The 21,848-nt window shown below is 47.1% G+C and overlaps 1 protein-coding gene across 1 annotated transcript; it reads right to left on the bottom strand.

Annotated features, from left to right (window-relative positions):
* Positions 1-391: 391 nt before the first annotated feature.
* Positions 392-21,289, bottom strand: EFCAB3 (EF-hand calcium binding domain 3). Its single transcript, XM_054014695.1, has 9 exons — positions 21,228-21,289; positions 14,669-14,742; positions 12,358-12,501; positions 10,396-10,467; positions 9,550-9,676; positions 7,610-7,821; positions 5,408-5,592; positions 2,831-2,953; positions 392-798 (listed from the first exon to the last, which is right to left on the bottom strand). Exons 1-9 carry the CDS (start codon positions 21,287-21,289, stop codon positions 505-507), a joined length of 1,293 nt encoding a protein of 430 aa, XP_053870670.1. The 3' UTR covers positions 392-504.
* Positions 21,290-21,848: the final 559 nt, after the last annotated feature.

The raw sequence follows: 21,848 nt of genomic DNA, 5'->3' as shown, positions 1-21,848 counted from the left end.
TAGCAGTGCGATCATTTCAATTAATTTTTTTAATTGCAGTTAAGTTTTTTGAGTTAATCGCATGAGTTAACTGCAATTAATCAACAGCCCTAGTAATCAGTCATTAAACTCCCTGCAGCTTCCCTCCCTCTGAGGTAAGTATAAGCCCCATTTCAGAGATGGGAAAACCAAGGAACAGAAAGTCAGTGGCAGAGCTAGGAATAGAATAGAGGAATCTTGATACCTCTCCCCCAAATTTATCCTGCTGTGAAATCCCTATAGTGATATTCCTGAATCCAGTGATTGTTATAGAGAAAGAGCGGAGACCGGTAGAAGAAAAACATGTTTCTCTTTTAATTCTCATCGTATTAGCCAGTATGCAAAGGGGAAACAGTTCTTTCCTACCCTCAGACAGTGTGACCTGTGTAAGAGCCTGAGACTGTTCTAGGGAAAAATAATGGGATGTGAAGGAGGACAGTAGTCAACAGTGATGTTAAGAAAATGGAGCAATATGGCTCTTTCTTCTCATTTCCTTTCTTTTCCTTTCCTTATCCCACCCTTGACTTCGCTGTCATCGGAGCGGGCTGAGGAATGTTCTCTGCGGTACAGTTTGTTATCGTACTGCTGAAGTTCGTTGGGTGTCACCAGCTCTTGGCGAGCGTTCCATGACCAGGAGTAGGTGGAGAAAGTGTGGTAGAAGCTGTGGTTCCCTGACTCCAGCCCAATCTGCCCACCGTGCAACCTCCGCCACAGTCTCAGCATCCTGTTCCTCTCCTTGAGTGCCATCCCCTCCTTGTACATTTCAGTTACCCTTTTCACCTATGGAGAAGAGATGGAGGTTGAAAGAGGCCGCAGTGTAGCATGGAACCAGATCTGTACCCAAATGGAAACCAGCTACTGCAGAAGTCTGACAGATGGGAGGTGTGAGGTTGTCAAAAAAAAGATCCTGGATGCCCTTTATCATGCACTGACTGCAAGTAGATGCCAGTAAATACACCTCTACCTCGATAGAACGCTGTCCTCGGGAGCCAAAAAATCTTACTGCGTTATAGGTGAAACCGCATTATATTGAACTTGCTTTGATCCACCGAGTGTGCAGCCCTGCTCCCCCGGAGCGCTGCTTTACCGCGTTATATCCAAATTCACGTTATATCGGGTCGCGTTATATCAAGGTAGGGGTGTGTCACCAATTTATGTAACGGAAAGATTAACTGACTTATTTATTATTTTCCCTTTGGTTTCATACTTCATAGTCATTTCAAGGAACTGCATGAAGTAATACAGATGCTTAGTTAAAATCCTTTCACCAGAAAGTTAATTGTATGGGTTACACCTTGTAATTACACTGGAACTTCAGTGTAACTACAGTCACTGTGTTATAAAGGGTTGTGCATATACCCTAGTTCCTTCAATATTTCTAAGGTCCCCATCCTCGTGCTACTGTATCTAAGTGGTAATATCCAATGGTATTTGTACTCGCTGCTCCTAACCCTTGCATATGCCTCTGGGAGAGGAAGAATGGTTGCCAGGTGACAATCAGGGTGGAACAGGGGTATGGAGCACCAGCAACCCACTAATTTGTACTATTTGGGTTACTGATAATCATACATTTCTGTAACATCTTTTGTCTCAAAGGGCTTCAAAGCACCACTGAAATCCAGCCACCTCTGGGGGCAGAGGGCAGCAATCAGGCTGAAAACGTGCAAACAATTTGAGGGGAGGGAAGTCTTGACCAAGTAGACTGGGTCAGCTCCTCTAACTGTTACAGAAAATAGCAGATGGAATCTTTAATGTTCATGCAGAGCAGTGAGGACCTCAGGACAAGAGTTTCCAATCTGAGTACGTAAAATGAAGTCCCTATAAAAGGGGTCTGATTTTCAGAGACGCTGAGCACTTCACACGCCCAGCAGTTTCAGTTGCATTTGCTTACATCAGATCTGAATTTGTGCCATATACTAAGCAGCTTTATGTTTCAACAAGCAAAATGGAGCAACTCCAGAGAGACATTTTACTCTCCGTCTGGAAGGGGTCAGATTGACAACACTGGGAGCTGAAGTCCTTTCTCTACAGTAGGGGCAGTGTGGCAATGCAAACGTCCGTATGCTGCCCCTCACTCCTGCCCTGATCGGATGGCTGCTAGGTGAAAGGGTAGCATTAGGTGGCCATGGCCATCTCTTTTGACCTCCAAAAAGGGGAAACAACGAGGCCAGCTGGGATGGATGCTGGTTCGTGTGACGTGGCCCCTGTTCACCAGGACTGAACTCTTTTTATAAAGACCACAAAAGAGCCATCTTTTCATCGCTAGCAACCCAGTCGGCATCCAAAGTAGTGCCCTGGAGATGAAAGGGCCCCCATAGCCCAGTGTTTCCCAAACTTGAGACACCGGTTGTGTAGGGAAAGCCCTTGGCTGGCCGGGCCAGTTTGTTTACCTGCCGTGTCCACAGGTTCGGCTGATCGTAGTTCCCACTGGCCACGGTTCGCTGCTCCAGGCCAATGGGAGCTGCTGGAAGCGGCATGGGCTGAAGGACATACTGGCTGCCACTTCCAGCAGCTCCCATTGGCCTGGAGCAGCGAACCACGGCCAGTGGGAGCCACGATCGGCCGGACCTGTGGACGGGGCAGGTACACAAACCGGCCCAGCCCGCCAGAGGCTTTCCCTACACAAGCGGCATCCCAAGTTTGGGAAACACCGCCATACCCCATTCCTAATGCCGTGAGCCAGCCAGTCCTTGGAAGAAGAGTGTGTTTGATTGGCGAGGATCTGATGGAGTGTCAAACTGGTTATCTCCTAAACTACCAGAGACAAAGGAGGGAGGAATTCTTTGGAAGGGGTGGTAGATTTTGTACTCACATCTAGTCGTATCTCACGCAGGTCTTCTATAGTCAAACGGTGTCGCCTCTCCATCAAGTGAGGGCCGAGACTAAGGGAGGTTTTCCGGTCTCTGAAGTAATCAGGAGGTTTGAACGCAGTTGCCTGATTGAAAAAGACAGAAAGAGAGGCTTTACCAATGGTCCATCAAGACAGGCCTCTTGCCTCAGGCAGTGGCTGTGACCTACTGCTTTCAGTAGGGTTACCATATTTTGTGCCTCCAAATGGAGGACACTCCCCGGGGCCCCGGCCCCGCCCCAACTCCGCCCCCTCCCAAAGTCTCCGCCCCCTCCCCTGCTTCCCGCGAACATTTGATTCACGGGAAGCCTGAAGCAGGTAAGGGGAGCGGGGGGGAGGAGGCGCGGCCCAGGCTGGCCCCCCCGGCGGCTCCAGCCTGGGTCGGCTCGGGCCCTGGGGTGCCGGCCCCGACCGACCACCCCCCGCGGGCCCGGCTCCCGGCTCCCAGCCCCACGGGCCCGGCTCCCGGCCCGGCGCACCCCCCGGCTCCCCGACCCCGGCTCCCGGCCCGGCGCACCCCCCGACCCCGGCGCACCCCCCGACCCCGGCTCCCGGCCCGGCTCACCCCCCGACCCCGGCTCACTCCCCGACCCCGGCTCCCGGCCCGGCTCACGCCCCGACCCCGGCTCCCGGCCCGGCTCACTCCCCGACCCCGGCGCACCCCCCGACCCCGGCTCCCGGCCCGGCTCACTCCCCGACCCCGGCTCCCGGCCCGGCACACCCCCCGGCTCACTCCCCGACCCCGGCTCCCGGCCCGGCGCACCCCCCGGCTCACTCCCCGACCCCGGCTCCCGACCCCGGCTCCCGGCCCGGCGCACCCCCCGACCCCGGCTCCCGGCCCGGCTCACTCCCCGACCCCGGCGCACCCCCCGACCCCGGCTCACTCCCCGACCCCGGCTCCCGGCCCGGCTCACTCCCCGACCCCGGCTCCCGGCCCGGCACACCCCCCGGCTCACTCCCCGACCCCGGCTCCCGGCCCGGCGCACCCCCCGGCTCACTCCCCGACCCTGGCTCCTGACCCCGGCTCCCGGCCCGGCGCACCCCCCGGCTCACTCCCCGGCTCCCGGGCCCGGCCCCGCGCCCAGCCCGGCCCGGCACCATGCCCCCGGCCCCGGACAAAGAGGCCCCGGCCGAGCCTCCCGATTTTCCCGGACATGCCCGGCTTTTGGGGATTTCCCCCCGGACGGGGATTTGAGCCCCCAAAAGCCGGACATGTCCGGGAAAATCCGGACGTATGGTAACCCTAGCTTTCAGGGACAACAAACCCCTCTCTAATGCACCTGGCCAGTTGTTTAGTGTCGCACATTTGGGGAAATCCCTTCCTGCAGCAGTCAGGCTGAAGCGTGAGATCTGATTAGCCCTAGCTCAGCAATGGAAGGCTACCAGAGTATATGTACAAGGCAAAATTCTGCTCTCAGTTACACCGGTGTAAATCCAGACTCACTCCATTGAAGTCAATGAAGTTACTAGTCTAGATTTACACTGCAATATACAAGAGCAGGGTTTGGCCTATCTACTTTCAGTACTGTTCTGCTCCAGGACTGTCCCCAAGAGGAGGAAACACAGCCTGCTGCTCGGAAAAGATCTTTCAGCGTTGTCACGCACAGCCATGATTTCCCATCAGGTGTCCACACATCTCAGGGTGTGTGTTGTGGAGGACAACAGAGAAAGTAGACATCCTCATTAAGTGTCTTGTGTGGTCTGGGTCACTTGGTCATATCTTGAGATTGAAAAACCAAGGCTGTTTTGTGGGACAGACAGCTGGTCTCTTCTGCTGCATTCGTGGTAGGGTTCATTCCTTTAATCATCCCACCAAGACAATCCATCAGGCTATCATGTTATCATATATTCTTTACATCTGTGTCAGCTGGGAACATGGGGGAATTCAGCCAGAATCTCCTGCCTCAAAGCTTTTAGGACAGGAATCAAACCCACACCCTTTTCAACCAGCCTAACATGTTTAAGAGAAATCAAGGCTATTTGCTTCCCTGTAAAAGTGTATCCCTGTCTTACCTGGAATAGTCACCCAGAGGTATTGGGCTTTCTGGGCTGCAAAGGGGAGAGCTATTCTATCCATTTTACCTCTGGTGAATGCCAGGTATACAAACCACCAGCATTCCCCACTTTATGTAATCTCGAACATATATACAGCCACAGTTTGCCAGCTGCACCAACTGTAGGTTAAACGATGCAGCATTCATAGATTCATTTCAAGAACATTTCTGGGAACAATTTTCCGGTGGCCACATTCAGAGATGAGTCTAAAAAGATCTAAAAGGAAGTTAAGTTTGTGTAATTTACACTTCCTTCCGTCACCCTCAATGTGTATATTACATCACCTTAGATGACTCCAGGGTTACGCAGAGTCACACCCCGTTGACATCACTGAATTTGACCCATTGAGTCCAAGGGAATGTAAGCGTTGAAGGGATGTGTGCTAACCCCACACATTTCAATGGGGAAGAATCTACAGCACAACTACTCAGACCCGCCCTTGTGTGTCATCTGTTATTACATAGATTAACTGTTTCCTTATCTTGCCTCACGGAGCCAGTTTCTTTTATGGAAAAAATGGTTTTCAAACGACGATATAGGCTCTTTCCTTCTCTGCATCTCCAGCTTCTGCAAGTCTTTTTTTGGCTTCGGTATTGTCATTCCATTCCGGTTGGGAAGCAATGGGAAGATGGGTACCTGAGCATAAGGACTGTCAGAGGGGACACTGCTTGCTAGCAAAGGGGAAAGAAAAGAAAAGAATGGATATCACTAATTGGACACAGTACCCACCATCTGTTTTCTAGCCCTTGGCTCTCCCATTCTATGACCAATCCAACAAGACAGGACTACACATTCTGAGATCTCCCCTATTCACTTTTCCTCCTTTTTTGTACCTTACTTTCCGTAAAACACATGGAAAATATGGGCCAGTAGCCTCTGATTTTGGGTGCCCAGATCTAGTACCTAATTTTCAGAAGTGTTGAGCCCCCACTATTCCAGCTGTAGGCAAAGAGTTGTGGGTGCTCAGCACCTCAGAATAATCAACCCACAAGTGTCTAAAGTTGGGAAACCATAAACGGAGACATCCAAAATTAGAGGCCACCTTTGAAAGTCTTAGCCATAGGTCTTAAGAACTAGAGATGGACTCCTTGGTAGCCCATGAGCTGTTATACACCGAGCAGCCACCAAGAAGAACCAAACAGTTATTGAAGGTTCCCTTGTGTGTTGGAATTATTATTTACGCAGGATATTATCATGACACTAATTTAATCATAAATTGCTTTATTAAATCCAGAGGCCAAAAGGTACTTATACAATTGCTCTAAACACGTCTACAAAGCCTAAATAATAAGCAATTGACTACATCCGAATGTAACAAAACATTTATAAACATTTGATCAAGATACTTACAAATGGGCTAACACCCAAGGGTGCTTAGACCCATCTTGGTTTGCTCCAATGTGGTCAGGCAGGTATTAGCAATGAACCCTTGAAGAGTTTACCTTTTTTATACACTTTAAAAAACGAGTGATGTCATTGCCAATTACTGACTTCAGGTAAAAGCCAACTGGAGACAGTTCACCCTTATTTCCAGTCTTAATCCAGATAAGATTACAACCTCCTTTCTCCCCAAGGCCTTTCCTCCTTATCTTTTCCCATCCTTCTTGCTGACACAGTTTTTCCTTTGTACCTGGGTTAACATAGGCCCTATTTTTTGAGATAACACTGGTATGTGGGGTGGGAAGGGCCATGTTGGCTCTTTTAAAAACAGATTCTTTTTGTCTTATTTAAAACCAGTCACCCGTACTGGTCAGAAGCCTTTTCAGAAACTTCCCCTTATCTCATTAGTTATTCTTTGAACCAGACGCCCTCCCTACTTCATTCCATCGGGCCTTATAACTCTTTACTTTCAAGGCCTTTCTTTACAACCCATATTTCTTTAACCAACCTTAAGCTAACTTTAATTCTCCCATTTTATATTTATTCTACATGGTGACAGTGCTGATAATATATGTGTCAACTATTTCATTCCTCATGTAAGAAAGGAGATCTACACAATTTACTGTGAGTGACTTCCCATTTTGGTGCCATCAATGGGTGGCATCTGGGAGAGATGACTCCTTTTTTTTTTTTAACCAATCAAGAAAGAAGCAAATCTAAGGAGCCTATCAGAGCCCAGAGGTATATTCAAGTCCCACTGAGGGAAGAACTAAGTTCAAGGTGCCCAATGCAGCTCAGAGAACAGATGATCATATTTTGATCATTTGAAAGGTGTCAGTCTGGTGATTCATGGGGGTGGAGCTTATTTTGTGGGTGGAGCCTGGAAGAGTACCATCCTTCCCATTTGATTACTCAAATAAGTGATCTGGAACTGGCAAATCTGGGTTCTAGTCCTGGCTTGGAGGCATCCCAAATCAGTGGCTACTTCTATAAATCTGAAGTGATTTGCCCAAGATCACCCAATGAGTCTGTGGCACAGCTGGGAAGAGAACCCAGGCGTCTTGCACTTTCACTACATGTCTTTGAGGAGTCCAAGCAGTGGGTGGGTGCAGGTAGCAAAAAAGATTTGCTAACTTCGGCCCTGATCCAAAGCCCAAAAGTCTGGTAGGGAGAGAGGACTTCTCCTTACTGGCAACGGACACAGGATGCTGTAGTGAATAGCTGTGACCCCCAAATGGGCCTTCTGCCTCTTTGGCACCTCCACTGAAATTCCCACTCAGACACACAACAGCCACGTGCAGTTCTTACCCCTGAGGGTTTCCACGTAGGCTTCCAGCTCTTTGTCATTCATCACTGAGATGCGGGCAGCACCCGCAAAGGCAGACATAGGAGTGACTCTGCCTCTCTGAGGAGTTGGGGCTTTTCGGAGCGTGTGGAGCCCCTTCCCATGGTCCATTAAGCTGCCAGCATCTATCCAGGCCCTCCTGCCAGTGGACACCAGGAACTTCTGCCGGTAGTAACTAGAAGACGAAAGATGGCGCAGTGTCACCAAACACTCTACACCCAGGACAGCTATAACCAGCGAACAGCCTTTTTCACCTTCTTTAACGGGGGCTAGCAAAGCGGGGAGGGGAATTGTGTCCTTTTCCTGCTTTATGTTGCATAGAGGAGGCTGGGGAGGATTTGAAATTTTTAATTTTTTTTAAAACTTTAGCATAAATTCAGCCCTTATGTCTCCTTGGAGACTCTGTGGACAGCTAGAGAACTGGTTGGATTATGGTACCTGCAATATCCAGAAACTGAATCCTGATTCACTTTGAGAAGGAAGGGATTTCTACTCTTTGGATCCCATTGGGATACCCTGGTGCACACTGAATAGCACTGTACCCTGTTGATTTCAGTAAGACTGCTCATGGTAGAAGCAGGGGCGGCTCCAGGCACCAGCGAAGCAAGCGCGTGCCTGGGGCGGCAAGTCGCGGGGGGCGGCCTGCCGGTCGCTGTGATGGTGGCAGTGGGGCAGCCTTTGGCAGCATGCCTGCGGGAGGTCCACTGGTCCCGCGGCTTCGGCGGTGGGGACGCTGAAGGCGCGGGACCGGAGGACCTCTCGCAGGCATGCCGCCGAATCTGCGTGACAAGCGGACCGCCCGCAGGCGTGCTGCCAAAAGCCACCTGACTGCCGTGCTTGGGGCGGCAAAAAACATAGAGCCGCCCCTGGGTGGAAGATACGGTTCATTGAGAGGAAGAGTAACCGAGTCTAGCGCCCTTGTTTTTCAAAGCATCTTAAAACACTTGGGAGAAGGGCTCTCTGTCTTAAGGATTCAGCTCCCCGCCCTGCTGATAAAGGGCAGAGAAAGCTCTGAGATCATACCTCCGAGTTCTCCAACCAGACCTGGAAAGGCAAGACTTGACAACTGTACTCCTAAGGGTGATAAAATCTTTTCCAGGCCTTCTCTACTCACCATAAGGAAGCAAACCACAGCACTTCTTTTTCTTTGCAAGTCACCTTTAAAGATAGGTTGGCAATTCTGATTTAGCCCAGAGGTCGGCCCCCACTACAGGGAGGGAGGAGGTATGAAATATATCTACAGGGCCCTGTTTTGTCCTCATTTATATGGCTGGCCTTGTCTACACAGGTACACTGCTCACTTATGTGCCTAAAGAACTGGGGCCAGATTTACAAAGGTATTTAAGTACAGAAAGATGCAGATAACCACTACTGTAAATTCCACTAGGCGCCTAAGTGAGTTAGAGGCCCAATTCCAATTGACTTCCAATCAAAGTAGGGGCCTAACTCACCTAGATGCTTTTGTTAACCCCATTAGGTGCCTATCTGCATTTTTAGGTGCTTAAATACCTTTGTAAGTCTGGCCCTGAGCCTGCTGTTTGACTCCGCCGAGCCTATGGCTAGGTCTACACTACCCGCCTGAATCGGCGGGTAGAAATCGACCTCTCGGGGATCGATTTATCGCGTCCCGTTGGGACGCAACAATCGATCCCCGAATCGGCGCTCTTACTCCACCAGCGGAGGTGGTAGTAAGCGCCGCCGACGGAAAGCCGCAGAAGTCGATTTTGCCGCCGTCCTCACAACGGGGTAAGTCGGCTGCGATACGTCGAATTCAGCTACGCTATTCACGTAGCTGAATTTGCGTATCTTAAATCGACTCCCCCCTGTAGTGTAGATGTACCCATATGAAACGGAGATCTCCTTTCCCCTCTTTGGAGACCTTGCTAGAGCTTTTAGCACTCACCTGACTATTTCAAGCATGGACTTCCGGGGCAGAGCCGACATTTCCACCAGCTTTGACAGGACCTCAAAGAGCAGGATTCCCGTGGCGTCGATGGAATCAAAGTCCTCCAGGCTGCCTTTCTCGGGGGCTGGGGAGGAGATGCACGTCAATCAGAGCGCCCACCCCACCAACCCATCTGCTTCAGAGCCCGCAGTCAGCACCAGTGACCTCCAACAAGGTTTCCTCTGGGCACAGAATGGTGTACGCGTGTGTGGGGGCATGTCTCCTGCCTGGTGCACTGGGGCAAGGGGTACTTCTCACTGCCCTCTCCCATCGCCCAAGGAAGCATAGTATCTCCAGAGAATGCTGCTCCCCCTCCGCTTTGGAAGAGGCAGATTTGGTCCCGGTGTTCCAGGCAGAGTATCTCAGCCTGAGTATGTGGAGCACAGCGTTGACTGACTTCACCCTGGCTATCTGAACGCCGCTTATATGCCCTGTGGTTCCTGGGCTCCCCGTCATCAGTCCCCTTCCATGAGCCAGGCTACCTTGGGGAGCTGTGCCAGTGCCTGCACTCTTCTCTGTGCCCCCAGGTCTCAGCCTGGCACTCTGCAGCGGCCTCCTCCCCCTGAGCTGGACTGTCAAGGCTTTGTACAGCTGTTTCGAACGGGGGCCAGCTGCTGCGCGAGCTCATTCTTTGGGGGACCCCAGATGCTGATGTCGGAGTCCACGTCATGTGAACTCCAGATCGCCCCAAGGTTCAGGTAACACCGATGCCTCTAGGTAAGTGGGGTTCTCTGGCCACACACTGACATCGCTGGGGGACACCGTGGCCAATCCCATTGGCTGAGCTGGGTTCACCGCACTCACCTACAGCCTGGATGAAGCGCTTGTTGTCGGTGACAATGGTCAGAAAATCAGAGAAGTTCACTTTCCCATCTCCTGCAAGGTAAACAGCATTTCCCACTGATCAAGCGCCTTTCACCCCAGGGACAGGGTAGTAATGGGCCTACTCCAGGCCAGGTTGGCTACAGCCGCCTTCCCCTGAGTGCTGGTGGAGAAGGGGCTTTGTTGCTAAGATCCACGCTAGACAAGTGCATAATACCTCCCCACTCCACTGGTTGTCATCAGCATGGGTCTGTCTAAGTTCCGAGGCCATGCTGCTCACGGGAGCCTGTGTCAGAGAGTGAGAGCTAGGGCCCTACCAAAAAACGTGTCATGGACCGTGAAATCTGGTGTCCCCCCATGAAATCTGGTCTTGTGTGTGCTTCTACCCTATACTGTACAGATTTCACACGGAGACCAGTGTTTCTCAAATTGCGGGTCCTGACCCAAAAGGGAGTTGCGGGGGGTGGGGGGGGTCACAAGGTTATTTTAGGGGGTTCGTGGTATTGCCACCCTTACTTCTGCGCTGCTGCCTACAGAGCTGGGCGGCCGGAGAGTGGCGGCTGCCGACTGAGGGCCCAACTCTGCAGGCAGCAGCGCAGAAGTAAGGGTGGCAATACCATATAATGCCATCCTAACTTGTGCGCTGCTGCTGGCAGCAGATCTGCCTTCAGAGCTGGGTTCCTGCCAGCAGCCGCCGCTCTCCAGCTGCCCAGCTCTGAAGGCAGCGGCGCGGCCAGCAGCGCAGAAGTAAGGGTAGCAGTACTACAACCCCCCTTACAATAACTTTGCGACCCCCCCCCCCCACACACTTCCTTTTTGGGTCAGGAGCCCTACAATTACAACACTGTGAAATTTCAGATTTAAATAGCTGAAATTATGAAATTTACAATTTTTAAAATCCCATGAAATTGACCAAAATGGACCGTGAATTTGGTAGGGCCCTAGTGATGGCTGTATGGCTGGCCTGCTTCTGACCTGTGTGCATGGGAGGGCAGGGGGGAAGGACTACAAGAGGAGAAAACCTTAGTGAATCCCAGTTTGAAACCCGGATCAACCAAAGGGACCAATACATTTTGGGCCCAAATGTGGCTTTAAGCCACTGGCTGCATTAGAAAGAGCTGAGGAGGGGTCTTGTAAGTATGAGTCAGTGTTGTCACAGAGGGACTTGCTTTGGAGACTTGCAGAAGGGCGGTTGTGGGAGCAGAAAGACTCTGCTTCTAATCCGGGCTCCTCATGTGTGTGCGAGAGATGTGTGCTAATGGTGTCTGCTGTACACCAACTGGTTAGAGTGTCAGGGCAGCCCAAGGAAGAATTCTTGTGGACTCAGCCAGGATTCCTCTTGAGAGGGCTGGCACAGCTGCTGGGCAAACTCATAGAATATCAGGGTTGGAAGGGACCTCAGGAGGTCATCGAGTCCAACCCCCTGCTCAAAGCAGGACCAATCCCCAGACAGATTTTTGCTCCAGATCCCTAAATGGCCCCCTCAAGGATTGAACTCACAACCCTGGGTTTAGGAGGCCAATGCTCAAACCACTGAGCTATCCCTCCTCTCCCATCACCCATTCACATGGTGCCCTTCACGGTGCTGCCTGATGAGGAGGCGGGGCATAGTCCCATCCCCCCTTGGCCCCTACCCCTTTAGATCAGCATGTTGCCAGCCTAGTGCACTCCCCGCCCATCCTGGAGCTAGCCCTATGCACAGCTGCCCCCCCCCCCCGCCCACCACTTTGCCCATTTCCCCTGTAAGAGCCCTGCTTTCACACTGAGCTGGTCTCTCACTTCGTAACAGACCAGGCACTCCATTGCTCCGGCTGGAGTTACCACAAACCTCTGCCAGGCAGCAAGCAGCATGGCACCAAGGGAGCACAACGCCACACACTCACAAACACAGACCCTTGGAACGTACCACTGTGGACTAAACCTGGGATGATTGTTTACACTCACCGTCCACATCAGCATATGTCAGCTCGTCGTAGGCCTCTTGTTCGGTTAAACTAATCCCCAGCTTCTTTGCAGTCGTCTCCAAGCCTTGCAGGTCAATACTGCCATCTGCGTCCTTACTGAAGAAACTGTAGGCCTGGTGGAAAGCTGTGGGCATGTAGGGAAAGTACCACCAGTTACGTCAGGTGGGATGTACGAACTTCATGTACTACGCTCTTTGGAAACCAAGGGGCATAATGCCTAGGGCTTTTTTTTTTATGCCAAAGATTCTACCCAGGTCAATGAAACAATATGGTAAGAGAATCATGGAACCAGAGGAAAGGCAAGAGGATCTTGTGGTTATGGGACTCGTGTGACTCCTAGCTCTGCCACAGGTTTCCTGTGCGAATTCACTTATTCCCTCTGTGCCTTAGTCCCCTATCTGCAAAAGAGGGAGTGACACTTCCTTTTAGGGCTGTCGATTAATCGCAGTTAACTCACACGATTAACTCAAAAAAAGTAGCCGCAATTAAAAAAATTAATCACAATTAATTGCCCTGTTAAACAATAGACATACCAATTGAAATTTATTAAATATTTTTGGATGTTTTTCTATATTTTCAAATATCTTGATTTCAATTACAACACAGAATACAAAGTATATAGTGCTCACTTTATATTTTTTTTTATTACAAATATTTGCACTGGGAAAATGACAAACAAAAGAAATTGTATTTTTCAATTCACCTCATACAAGTACTGCAGTGCAATCTCTGCAATTTACAAATGTAGATTTTTTTTGTTACATAACTGCACTCAAAAACAAAACCATGTAAAACTTTAGCGCCTACAAGTCCACTCAGTCCTACTTCTTGTTCAGCCAACTGCTAAGACAAACGAGTTTGTTTACATTTACAGGAGATAATGCTGCCCACTTCTTATTTACAATGTCACCTGAAAGTGTGAACAGGCATTTGCATGGCACTTTTGTAGCCGGCATTGCAAGATATTTATGTGCCAGATATGCTAAACATTCGTATGCCCCTTCATGCTTCGGCCACCATTCCAGAGGACATGCATCCATGCTGATGACACTTGTTAAAAAAATAATGCATTCATTAAATTTGTGACTGAACTCCGTGGGGGAGAATTGTAGGTCTCCTGCTCTGTTTTACCCGCATTCTGCCATATATTTCATGTTATAGCAGTCTCGGATGATGACCCAGCACATGTTGTTCATTTTAAAAACACTTTCACTGCAGATTTGACAAAATGCAAAGAAGGCACCAATGTGAGATTTCTAAAGGTAGCTACAGCACTCGACCCAAGGTTTAAGAATCTGAAGTGCCTTCCAAAATCTGAGAGGGACGAGGTGTGGAGCATGCTTTCAAAAGTCTTAAAAGAGCAACACTCTGATGTGGAAACTACAGATCCCGAACCACCAAAAAAGAAAATCAACCTTCTGCTGGTGGCATCTGACTCAGATGATGAAAATGAACATGCGTCAGTCCGCACTGCTTTGGATCGTTATCGAGCAGAACCCGTCATCAGCATGGACGCATGTCCTCTGGAATGGTGGTCGAAGCATGAAGAGACATATGAATCTTTAGCGCATCTGGCAAGTAAATATCTTGCAACGCCGGCCACAACAGTGCCATGCGAATGCCTGTTCTCACTTTCAGTGGGCAGCATTATCTCCTGCAAATGTAAACAAACTTGTCTGTCTAAGCAATTGGCTGAACAAGAAGTAGGACTGAGTGGACTTGTAGGCGCTAAAGTTTTACATTGTTTTGTTTTTGAATGCAGTTTTTTTGTACATAATTCTACATTTCTAAGTTGTACTTTCACGATAAAGAGATTGCACTACAGCACTTGTATGAGGTGAATTGAAAAATACTGTTTCTTTTGTTTTTTTACAGTCCAAGTGAGCACTGTACATTTTTAATCTGTGTTGTAATTGAAATCAATATATTTGAAAATGTAAAAATATTTAAATAAATGGTATTCTATTATTGTTTAACAGTGCGATTAATCATGCAATTAATCGCAATTACTTTTTAAAAATCACACGATTAATCACAATTAATTTTTTTAATCGCTTGACAGCCCTACTTCCTTTGTCTGTCTGGTCAGTTGCGATTGTAAGGTGTTCGGGGCAGGGATTGGGTCTGTACAGCGTCCAGCACAAGGGGGGCCTGACCTCAGGTGGGGGCTGTCCCCGCAGTTGCTACTGCAGTAGAAATAATAAGGATTTAACAAGCTAAAGAATAAACCTTGAACAGTCTTTTTGTCAGCCTGCCTTTCAAGGTGAAAAACATAACTGGGGCATCATTACCTTCTAGTTGGTCCCTGGTCAGATTCTTTACTGCTTTGCACTTATTCTTGTCTAGGAGGATGCCAGATAACTCCCTGCCATACAACATTCAAGAAGAAAGAAGGACAATTAAAAGATGCAAACCGACACTCCTCTGCAGATGTGCAGCTCCTGTTGATGGAACAGCAGCTGAGCGCATGGATTCAGGGCAGGATATGATGCAGGGGGCCAAACGTCTCTCAGCTACACTGGTGCAACCCTATTGACTTCAGAGGGGTTGCATTAATTTAACAGAGAAGAGTTTATTATCTGATTCTGCTCTCACATCAGTTGTACACAGATGTGAACACCACTGAGATGCTGTGGGGTCATTCTGGAGACACTTCTAGGGTCTGATTCTGCCCTCTTATGCAATCTCCTCAACTTCCTCAGGGCTGCACAATGACTTTGGCATTTACGGGCTGAGCTCCCCAAAGGGCTGAGTCTCCCATAGGAAATGTGGGTACTCAGCTCCTGGGAAAAACCAAGCCATTAACCTTTAACTCTGCCATTGCTGGGCACCCACCCCTGAGCCTGCTCCCTCTCCTCCCCTGGAAAGCAGTGGGGAGAAAGCACCGGTGGGGAGGTAGCTGATTTGGGGAGCCTCAGCTTTGCCAAGTTATAGTGTTAGAAAGAATGACATTCCAAGATCACATGATATCTGTGAGGAAGATGATCTCCTCGCATCAATTCGTCTCTAATCATTACTCTCCTAGCAAACTGGCAATAAGTTTCTGCCATAAAAGGTTAAATTCATCCCCTGGATAAACTTCAAACTGCTGAATATGGATCCCAATGAATAAATGAGAAGCAGTAAAAGACCTCAACCTGCATCACCCAAGCAGCCACACCAGAACCTAGCCCAGGATATCGCGACACTGAAAGAATTCCTCACAGGCCACCTGGATTCAATCTCCAAAGATATCCATGGCCTCTCTAAAGAGGTGTGTGATGCAAAATCCCCATATGGCTCACTTGGAAAATTAGCTGCCAAAGGCTGCCCTTGAAACCAGTGAATTTAAAGAAGAAATGGCCTCCTCAAAGCTTAGACTAGACAAACTGGAAGAAAACCAGGATGACTTAGAAAAGAGAACTTGAAGAAACAAACGTCACCTGTTGGGCATTGCTGAGGGTCTGGAGAAGGTGGATATTATCAGCTTTCTTCAGAAGCTGGTCCCTGGCATATTTAAAATCCACCCTCAGCTTCCCCCATTAGACGTTGAAAGGGCTCATCGAATGCCTGGTACTAGACGGTGGGAATCCGACAAGCCCAAGCCCATCGTCTTCAAGCCGCTGAAGTTCAATGATAAACGAACGTTAATAAATGCCGCTAGGAAAGCTGAAAACCTTATGTACAAAGGCCACAAAATCTCTTTCCCCTGACTTCTTTAACAGAAAGAGGGCTGCATTCAATGGCATAAAGCAAATCTTGAGGGGGACCAACATCGGATACAGCATCCAGTACCCATTCACCTTCCCCATGGATTCAGTACAAAGCGAACCTCAACAAGTTTAAAAATCAGTTTGTTTTTCTAGGTATCCCTGTAGACATGATAATAGTCACTTACACAAACTTGCAATTCCTAGCAAGTAACTAGGTAGGCTGAACTCTTCAGTTGGTCGCCTTTAAAACGGAGCAATAACGAACGTATAGCAACGCAATGCACAGAGTAACTGTTTAACACTAAGCTGGGGGATATAGCCCCATCTACTGCCTGAAGCATTATCTGCACAAATCATCACAGCTTGCACTGCTAGACAGAATCTCTTCACTAGCTTTGCCTCTGATGGGTCGTGTTAGGGTAACCACAAGTCCCTGGTGGAACAGTCAATATTCCTGACATGTAAAACAGACTATAACCTAACCTTAAATAGTACTAGTTATTCAATTTGTGCAGGGCATTTGACATACTATGAATATGAAACTTTTTTTATGTTGTAGTTTTCATATTTAGATTTTGTACTAATTTGTATTGGATTTACCAAACCAATTGTACATTTTCATATGATGAGTCTGTATATATATATATGCATACGTAACTATACATCAAAACTTCTGTAGGTAGGAATACATTATACATGTTCTTAGAATACCCAATGATATTGACAGGGTAAGATTTGACTTAAAATATGCATTTAGAGATGTTTAGGATATTATTAGATAATATAGGGAGGGGAGGAGAGAGAGAACTGAAGCCATCCGGATCTGAAGTTGCCCATTCTGGCTTATTTTAAGTCTTACTTTTTGTTGTTTTCTGTTCCAACGTATATTTGTAAGACACATGATAGTTAACTACAGATCTTTTTGTATACCTTACACACTTAGAGGCTCACTTGAAGGCATAAATTAATTTAAAACTAACCAGTGTCTAATATGTATAAAGATAGGGTTTTACAATATCAATGGGGAAATATGTATCTTTAGAATCAGGTTTTATATCTTAATATGTCTTTTAAATTTTGCCATGAATTTTCTTAGAGCATGCTCCTGGAATGTGAGGGGACTTAATCCACTTTCCAAAAGAAATAAAATCCTGTGACATCTCGGATCAAAAAAAGTGCCAGGTAGCATTATTGCAGGAAACTCATCTAGCAGAAACAGATGCCAACAGAATCAAGAAGATGTGGGGAGGTTGAGAGTATCATTCATCACTGAATTCTAAGAGCAGAAGCACATCCATCTTAATTCATAATAGTATTAACTTTTCAATGTATACAGTCTTGGTTTGATCCTGAAGAAAGAAATGTTCTTCCTGAAGATGGTTCAACTCAAAAAAGTTTGTTCTAGGAAGCCTTTGCAATCCAAGTGGAGGTAATTCTAAATTTTTCAAAGACATTGCAGACATTCTTTCTAATAAGAAAGACACTCCTGTAATACTGGGAGGCAATTGGAATACTATGCTAGACAGATGTCTGGACAAATCCAATTACATGAGACCCAGCCCTCAAAGCACAATAGGGCAACCCTCGTTACTAATGAATGAACTTGATTTAAAAGGGTATGGAGACTAAGACACTCCAAGGAGCATGAATATACGTATTTATCTGCAGTACATTCTTCTGACTCTAGAATTGAATTTTTCTTGTGTCTTCAGAACGGATTCCAGCATGCCTGGAAGCACTATTGATAATTTCAGATCAGGCTCCATTTATACTTACCATAGATGCTGGTTACACCTCATTAAAGTCTTCGCTGGAAGCTGAACACACTGCTACTAAAAGATGCAAAATGTAATTGCACAGCTGATTGTGTCATCTCTCACTTCATACAAGAAAATAAGCACTCGGTTACCTCAGATACATCGTTTGGGAAGCTCTGAAAGGTGCTGTAAGGGGTGAATGCCTAAGGGAGGCCTCCCAAAAGAAGAGAGAAGGACTCAAGTTACTAGACTTTTCGGCCAAGGAAATAGTTGAGTTGGAGAAAACACACAAGACGGACCCAAATAATGAAAACCTCCCACATTATCAATGCCACATATAAATATAATGAACGCTTATCCAGCCAAGTTCAAATTTACACTCAACAGGGTAAAACAAAGGTATTATGATTGGGGAGATAATGCAGGTAAGCCACTTGCCAGAAGATTTAAGATGGAACTAGCCAACAACAACATTTCTTCCTTATTACAAGAAGACGGGAGGGCCATCCTGGAACCAACAGATATAAATAATCAATGTAAGCAATTCTATCAAGCTTTATATAAATCAGACAACCAATCAGACTCTAATCAATTGGATCATTTAATTGAAGACCTGCCTTTTAATACCCTAACTTCAGAACAAGTGTTGTTTATGGGCAAAGCTTTCTCAACACCAGAAACTGAACAGGCTACAAAAAACCATGAACTCCAGCAAGGCCCCTGGGATGGATGGCTGCCTTTCTGGCAGATTTCTACAAAACATTCTGTAATCAGCTCTCTTCTATTCTTTCAAAGGTCTTCACTGAAACATTCCAAAAGAGAACCATGTTTCAGAACACGAAAACTGCTTTAATTACTTTCATATTAAAGAAGAACAAGGATGGTCACAACGGTGTCAACTTCTGTCCCATATCTCTATTCAACACAGATTGCAAACCAATTGCAAAAATTTTAGCAGCCACATCCCATCAATTACACACGCAGATCAGGGTAGTTTCCTGAAAGGAAGCCTGGCTGCTGAGAATAGATGCAGAGAAGGCCTTTGATAGGGTTGAATGGCCTCATCTAATAGCTGTCCTAAAAAAAATCGGATTTGGATCACTATTCCTGAATTGGCTGAGTGTATTATACCACTCTCCCCTCACTGCACTATCGACGAATGGAATTATTTCTCCCATATTTCAGCTAGAAAGAGGGACACAACAGGGCTGTCCCCTCTTGCCTCTCCTTTTTTATCTCTCTCTTGAGCCACTGGCAATGTCCGCAGTCACTGAAGGTGTGATTATAAACAGGAAAGAATACAAAATCAGTTTATATGCTGATGACATTTTTGTACTATTGAAGAATCCCTCCTCATTAATCTCATCATTATAGAGTGTAGCTTACATTTCTGGAGACCTCTGTTTTTTGCAATAACTGGAATAAATCACAAGCAACGAATGTATCCAAAAGACCAGATCCTTCTCAGTCTCAGCATTTTCCATTTCCAAGATGCAAGGAAATAACTTATTTAGGTGTTTTGTCCTAATCTTCCCCAAATTGTTTCTATAAATATGGACTACATATAAAAACAACTGTCCAAGGATGTAGGGAGGTGGCGTCTCCTCCCTATATCCTTACTGGGGAAAATAGAAATAGCCAGAATGAATATCTGCCATATATTGATTGTATATCATTAGCCTGTTGTCTTTCAAGGTCTCTCCCTCACTCTTTGCTCAAATAAATAGGCTTATCCTGCAATTTATACGAGATAAAAACCAGCCTCACTTGTCACACAAGACCCTTAAAAATAGCGGGCAACTGGAGGTTTGGGGTTGCCAGATCTGTAGCTATATTATCTAGCATTCCAAATGCGTCCTATTATATATGCTCTGCACACCGGCCTGGTTTGAGACAGAAAAAAGCTTAGCTGTGCCATTTGGTTCCCTCTCTTCTTTTATATACCTTAAGAGGCTACCCACGGCCTTAGGGAAAAGTCCAATCTTTGCATCTACATGGAGCATCCTGCAATGCACTACGATGATCACAGCATCCGAGCTTACTAATTCTCTTCTCGTACCACTATGGGATAACCCATGCATCAGGATCAAGGCCAACTCCATGCTTAAGACAATTTGGATAGAAAAAGGATTAACCAAAATTAAAGATATAACACAAGATGATAGACTGGCCTCCTTCGATTAAACATGTAACAAATATCCGCTTTTACTGTTCCACAGGTTCCTCTCTCAGCAGCTGTGCTCAAGGATTCATGCCAGAATAGGGGACAATTGGTCCTTTTCAACTCTTTCACCTCTAGAAGAGGATATTAAGAAATATGGAAACAAACGTCATTTTGTAGGAATTACTTAGATGGCTTAATGCTTTGCGGTACCCTCTCAATCTCAGTCTCAAAGGAAAATGGGAAAACGAACGTATCCTCCCAGGTTTCCGTTGTGAGAATAAAGGCTATCTGTATTAATGCACAAGATACTTCAAGTTCTTTATCCTTGTGATTCTTCCAGAACAAGATATTAAACAGGCAGGACTGGATTCCAGATCATGTGTTTAAGGCAACGCACAGCGAATACTGGATATGCAAACAGCCACGTGCCAACCTTTCGCACATCTTCTATATCTGTCCAGAAATGCACATGTTCTGGAACTCCATATTCAGTGCTCTCTCAAAAACTTTACATGGTCTCTTTCCTTCTCCAACCCTGTGTATTTGAGGGATGATGAATGAGTTGGTGTTACCAGTAAGAAATGGATTGCAGTCACTATTTTAGTGGCCAAAAGAGTTAATTTTGAGAAATGGAAATCTGCAATTCCTCCTTTATTTACAGACTGGCTTAGTGACCTCCCTCCTACTGCATTAATGGAAAAAATGACTCTGTCTAATAGAAACACTTGGGAAAAGTATGAGGCTGTCTGGTCACACATGAAATGATTGCATACTTTTGCAGTTGAATATATATTAGTTCCTGTTATTCATAGATTATGTTCTCATTTATCTAATTAGTCACTTTACTAACTGATGCCCTGCATGACCTGGATGAGTTCAGGGTTCCCTGCCCCCGCCAGGTTTTGCAAATAATGAAGGTTAAATTTTGTTCTGAGAGATTATTTCTATCTGGTGCGTGTATTTATATATGTTTTGTTTCGTTATGTGTTTATATTTTTGATAAAAACAAGAAGAAAAAGAAAGACAGAAACTCAGTTACACACACATGGTATTACAGCCACAGGGGGGCACGGGCGAGTCCAACGGAGCCAGCTCCTTCAGCTGGAAAAAAGGGTAATTAATGCTGATTACTGCACCAAGCGTACTGGGTGTTTTACTGGCAGGAGTGAAGGCAGGGATCCTGCTCAGAAGACCTGGCAATCCATGGCGATGGCAGCCCGGACACCTCCACACTCACCCGCTGGTCTTTTTTGGCAGGGGTTTCAACATCATCTTCTTCGGCAGGGATTTCAGAGTCATATTGGTCTCAGAGATGGGGCCAAAGGTCGTCTGAGGTTTCTCTGGGGTGTAAGACAAACATGCAGAGAGGGTCAGAGGCTCTTCTCCTCCCTCCTACTTTAAACCTCCTTTGATCCCAGAGCTTGGGACCGGAGACAGCTTTAAGGAGGAGGGTGGCAAGAGGAAGGCCACTATACAGACTCAGGAAGGAACCCCTGAGTGATGCGCTGCTATGCAAGCACTTAGCTGCTTTGTGCCTCCATTTCCCCATCTGTACAATGGGGATAATGGCACTCTCCTCCCTCACGAGGGGGGTCATGAGAGAAAATATATTAATGCCTGGGAGGTGCTCAGATTTTACGGGCAATGGGGCTAGATAAGGGGTGGGGGGGACTAAGAGCTAGTTTCCCTGTTCTTTCCCAGCTACCTCACCTCATGGATCGGGGCCATCAGCTCTGTAACTTGCATCCAGAATCATGAGGTACTCCGAGCTCTCTGGAGCCTTGACTTCCCCCCCATGAGATACCGATCTCACTGGGGCTTCTGCCAAGCAGCTAAACCTGCCGTGACACACCTGAAA

Source organism: Malaclemys terrapin, chromosome 25 (assembly GCF_027887155.1).
Source record: "Malaclemys terrapin pileata isolate rMalTer1 chromosome 25, rMalTer1.hap1, whole genome shotgun sequence".
NCBI classification, from domain to species: Eukaryota; Metazoa; Chordata; order Testudines; family Emydidae; genus Malaclemys; species Malaclemys terrapin.
The sequence above is the reverse complement of the archived record's forward strand: the minus strand, read 5'-3'. Positions and strand labels throughout refer to the sequence as shown.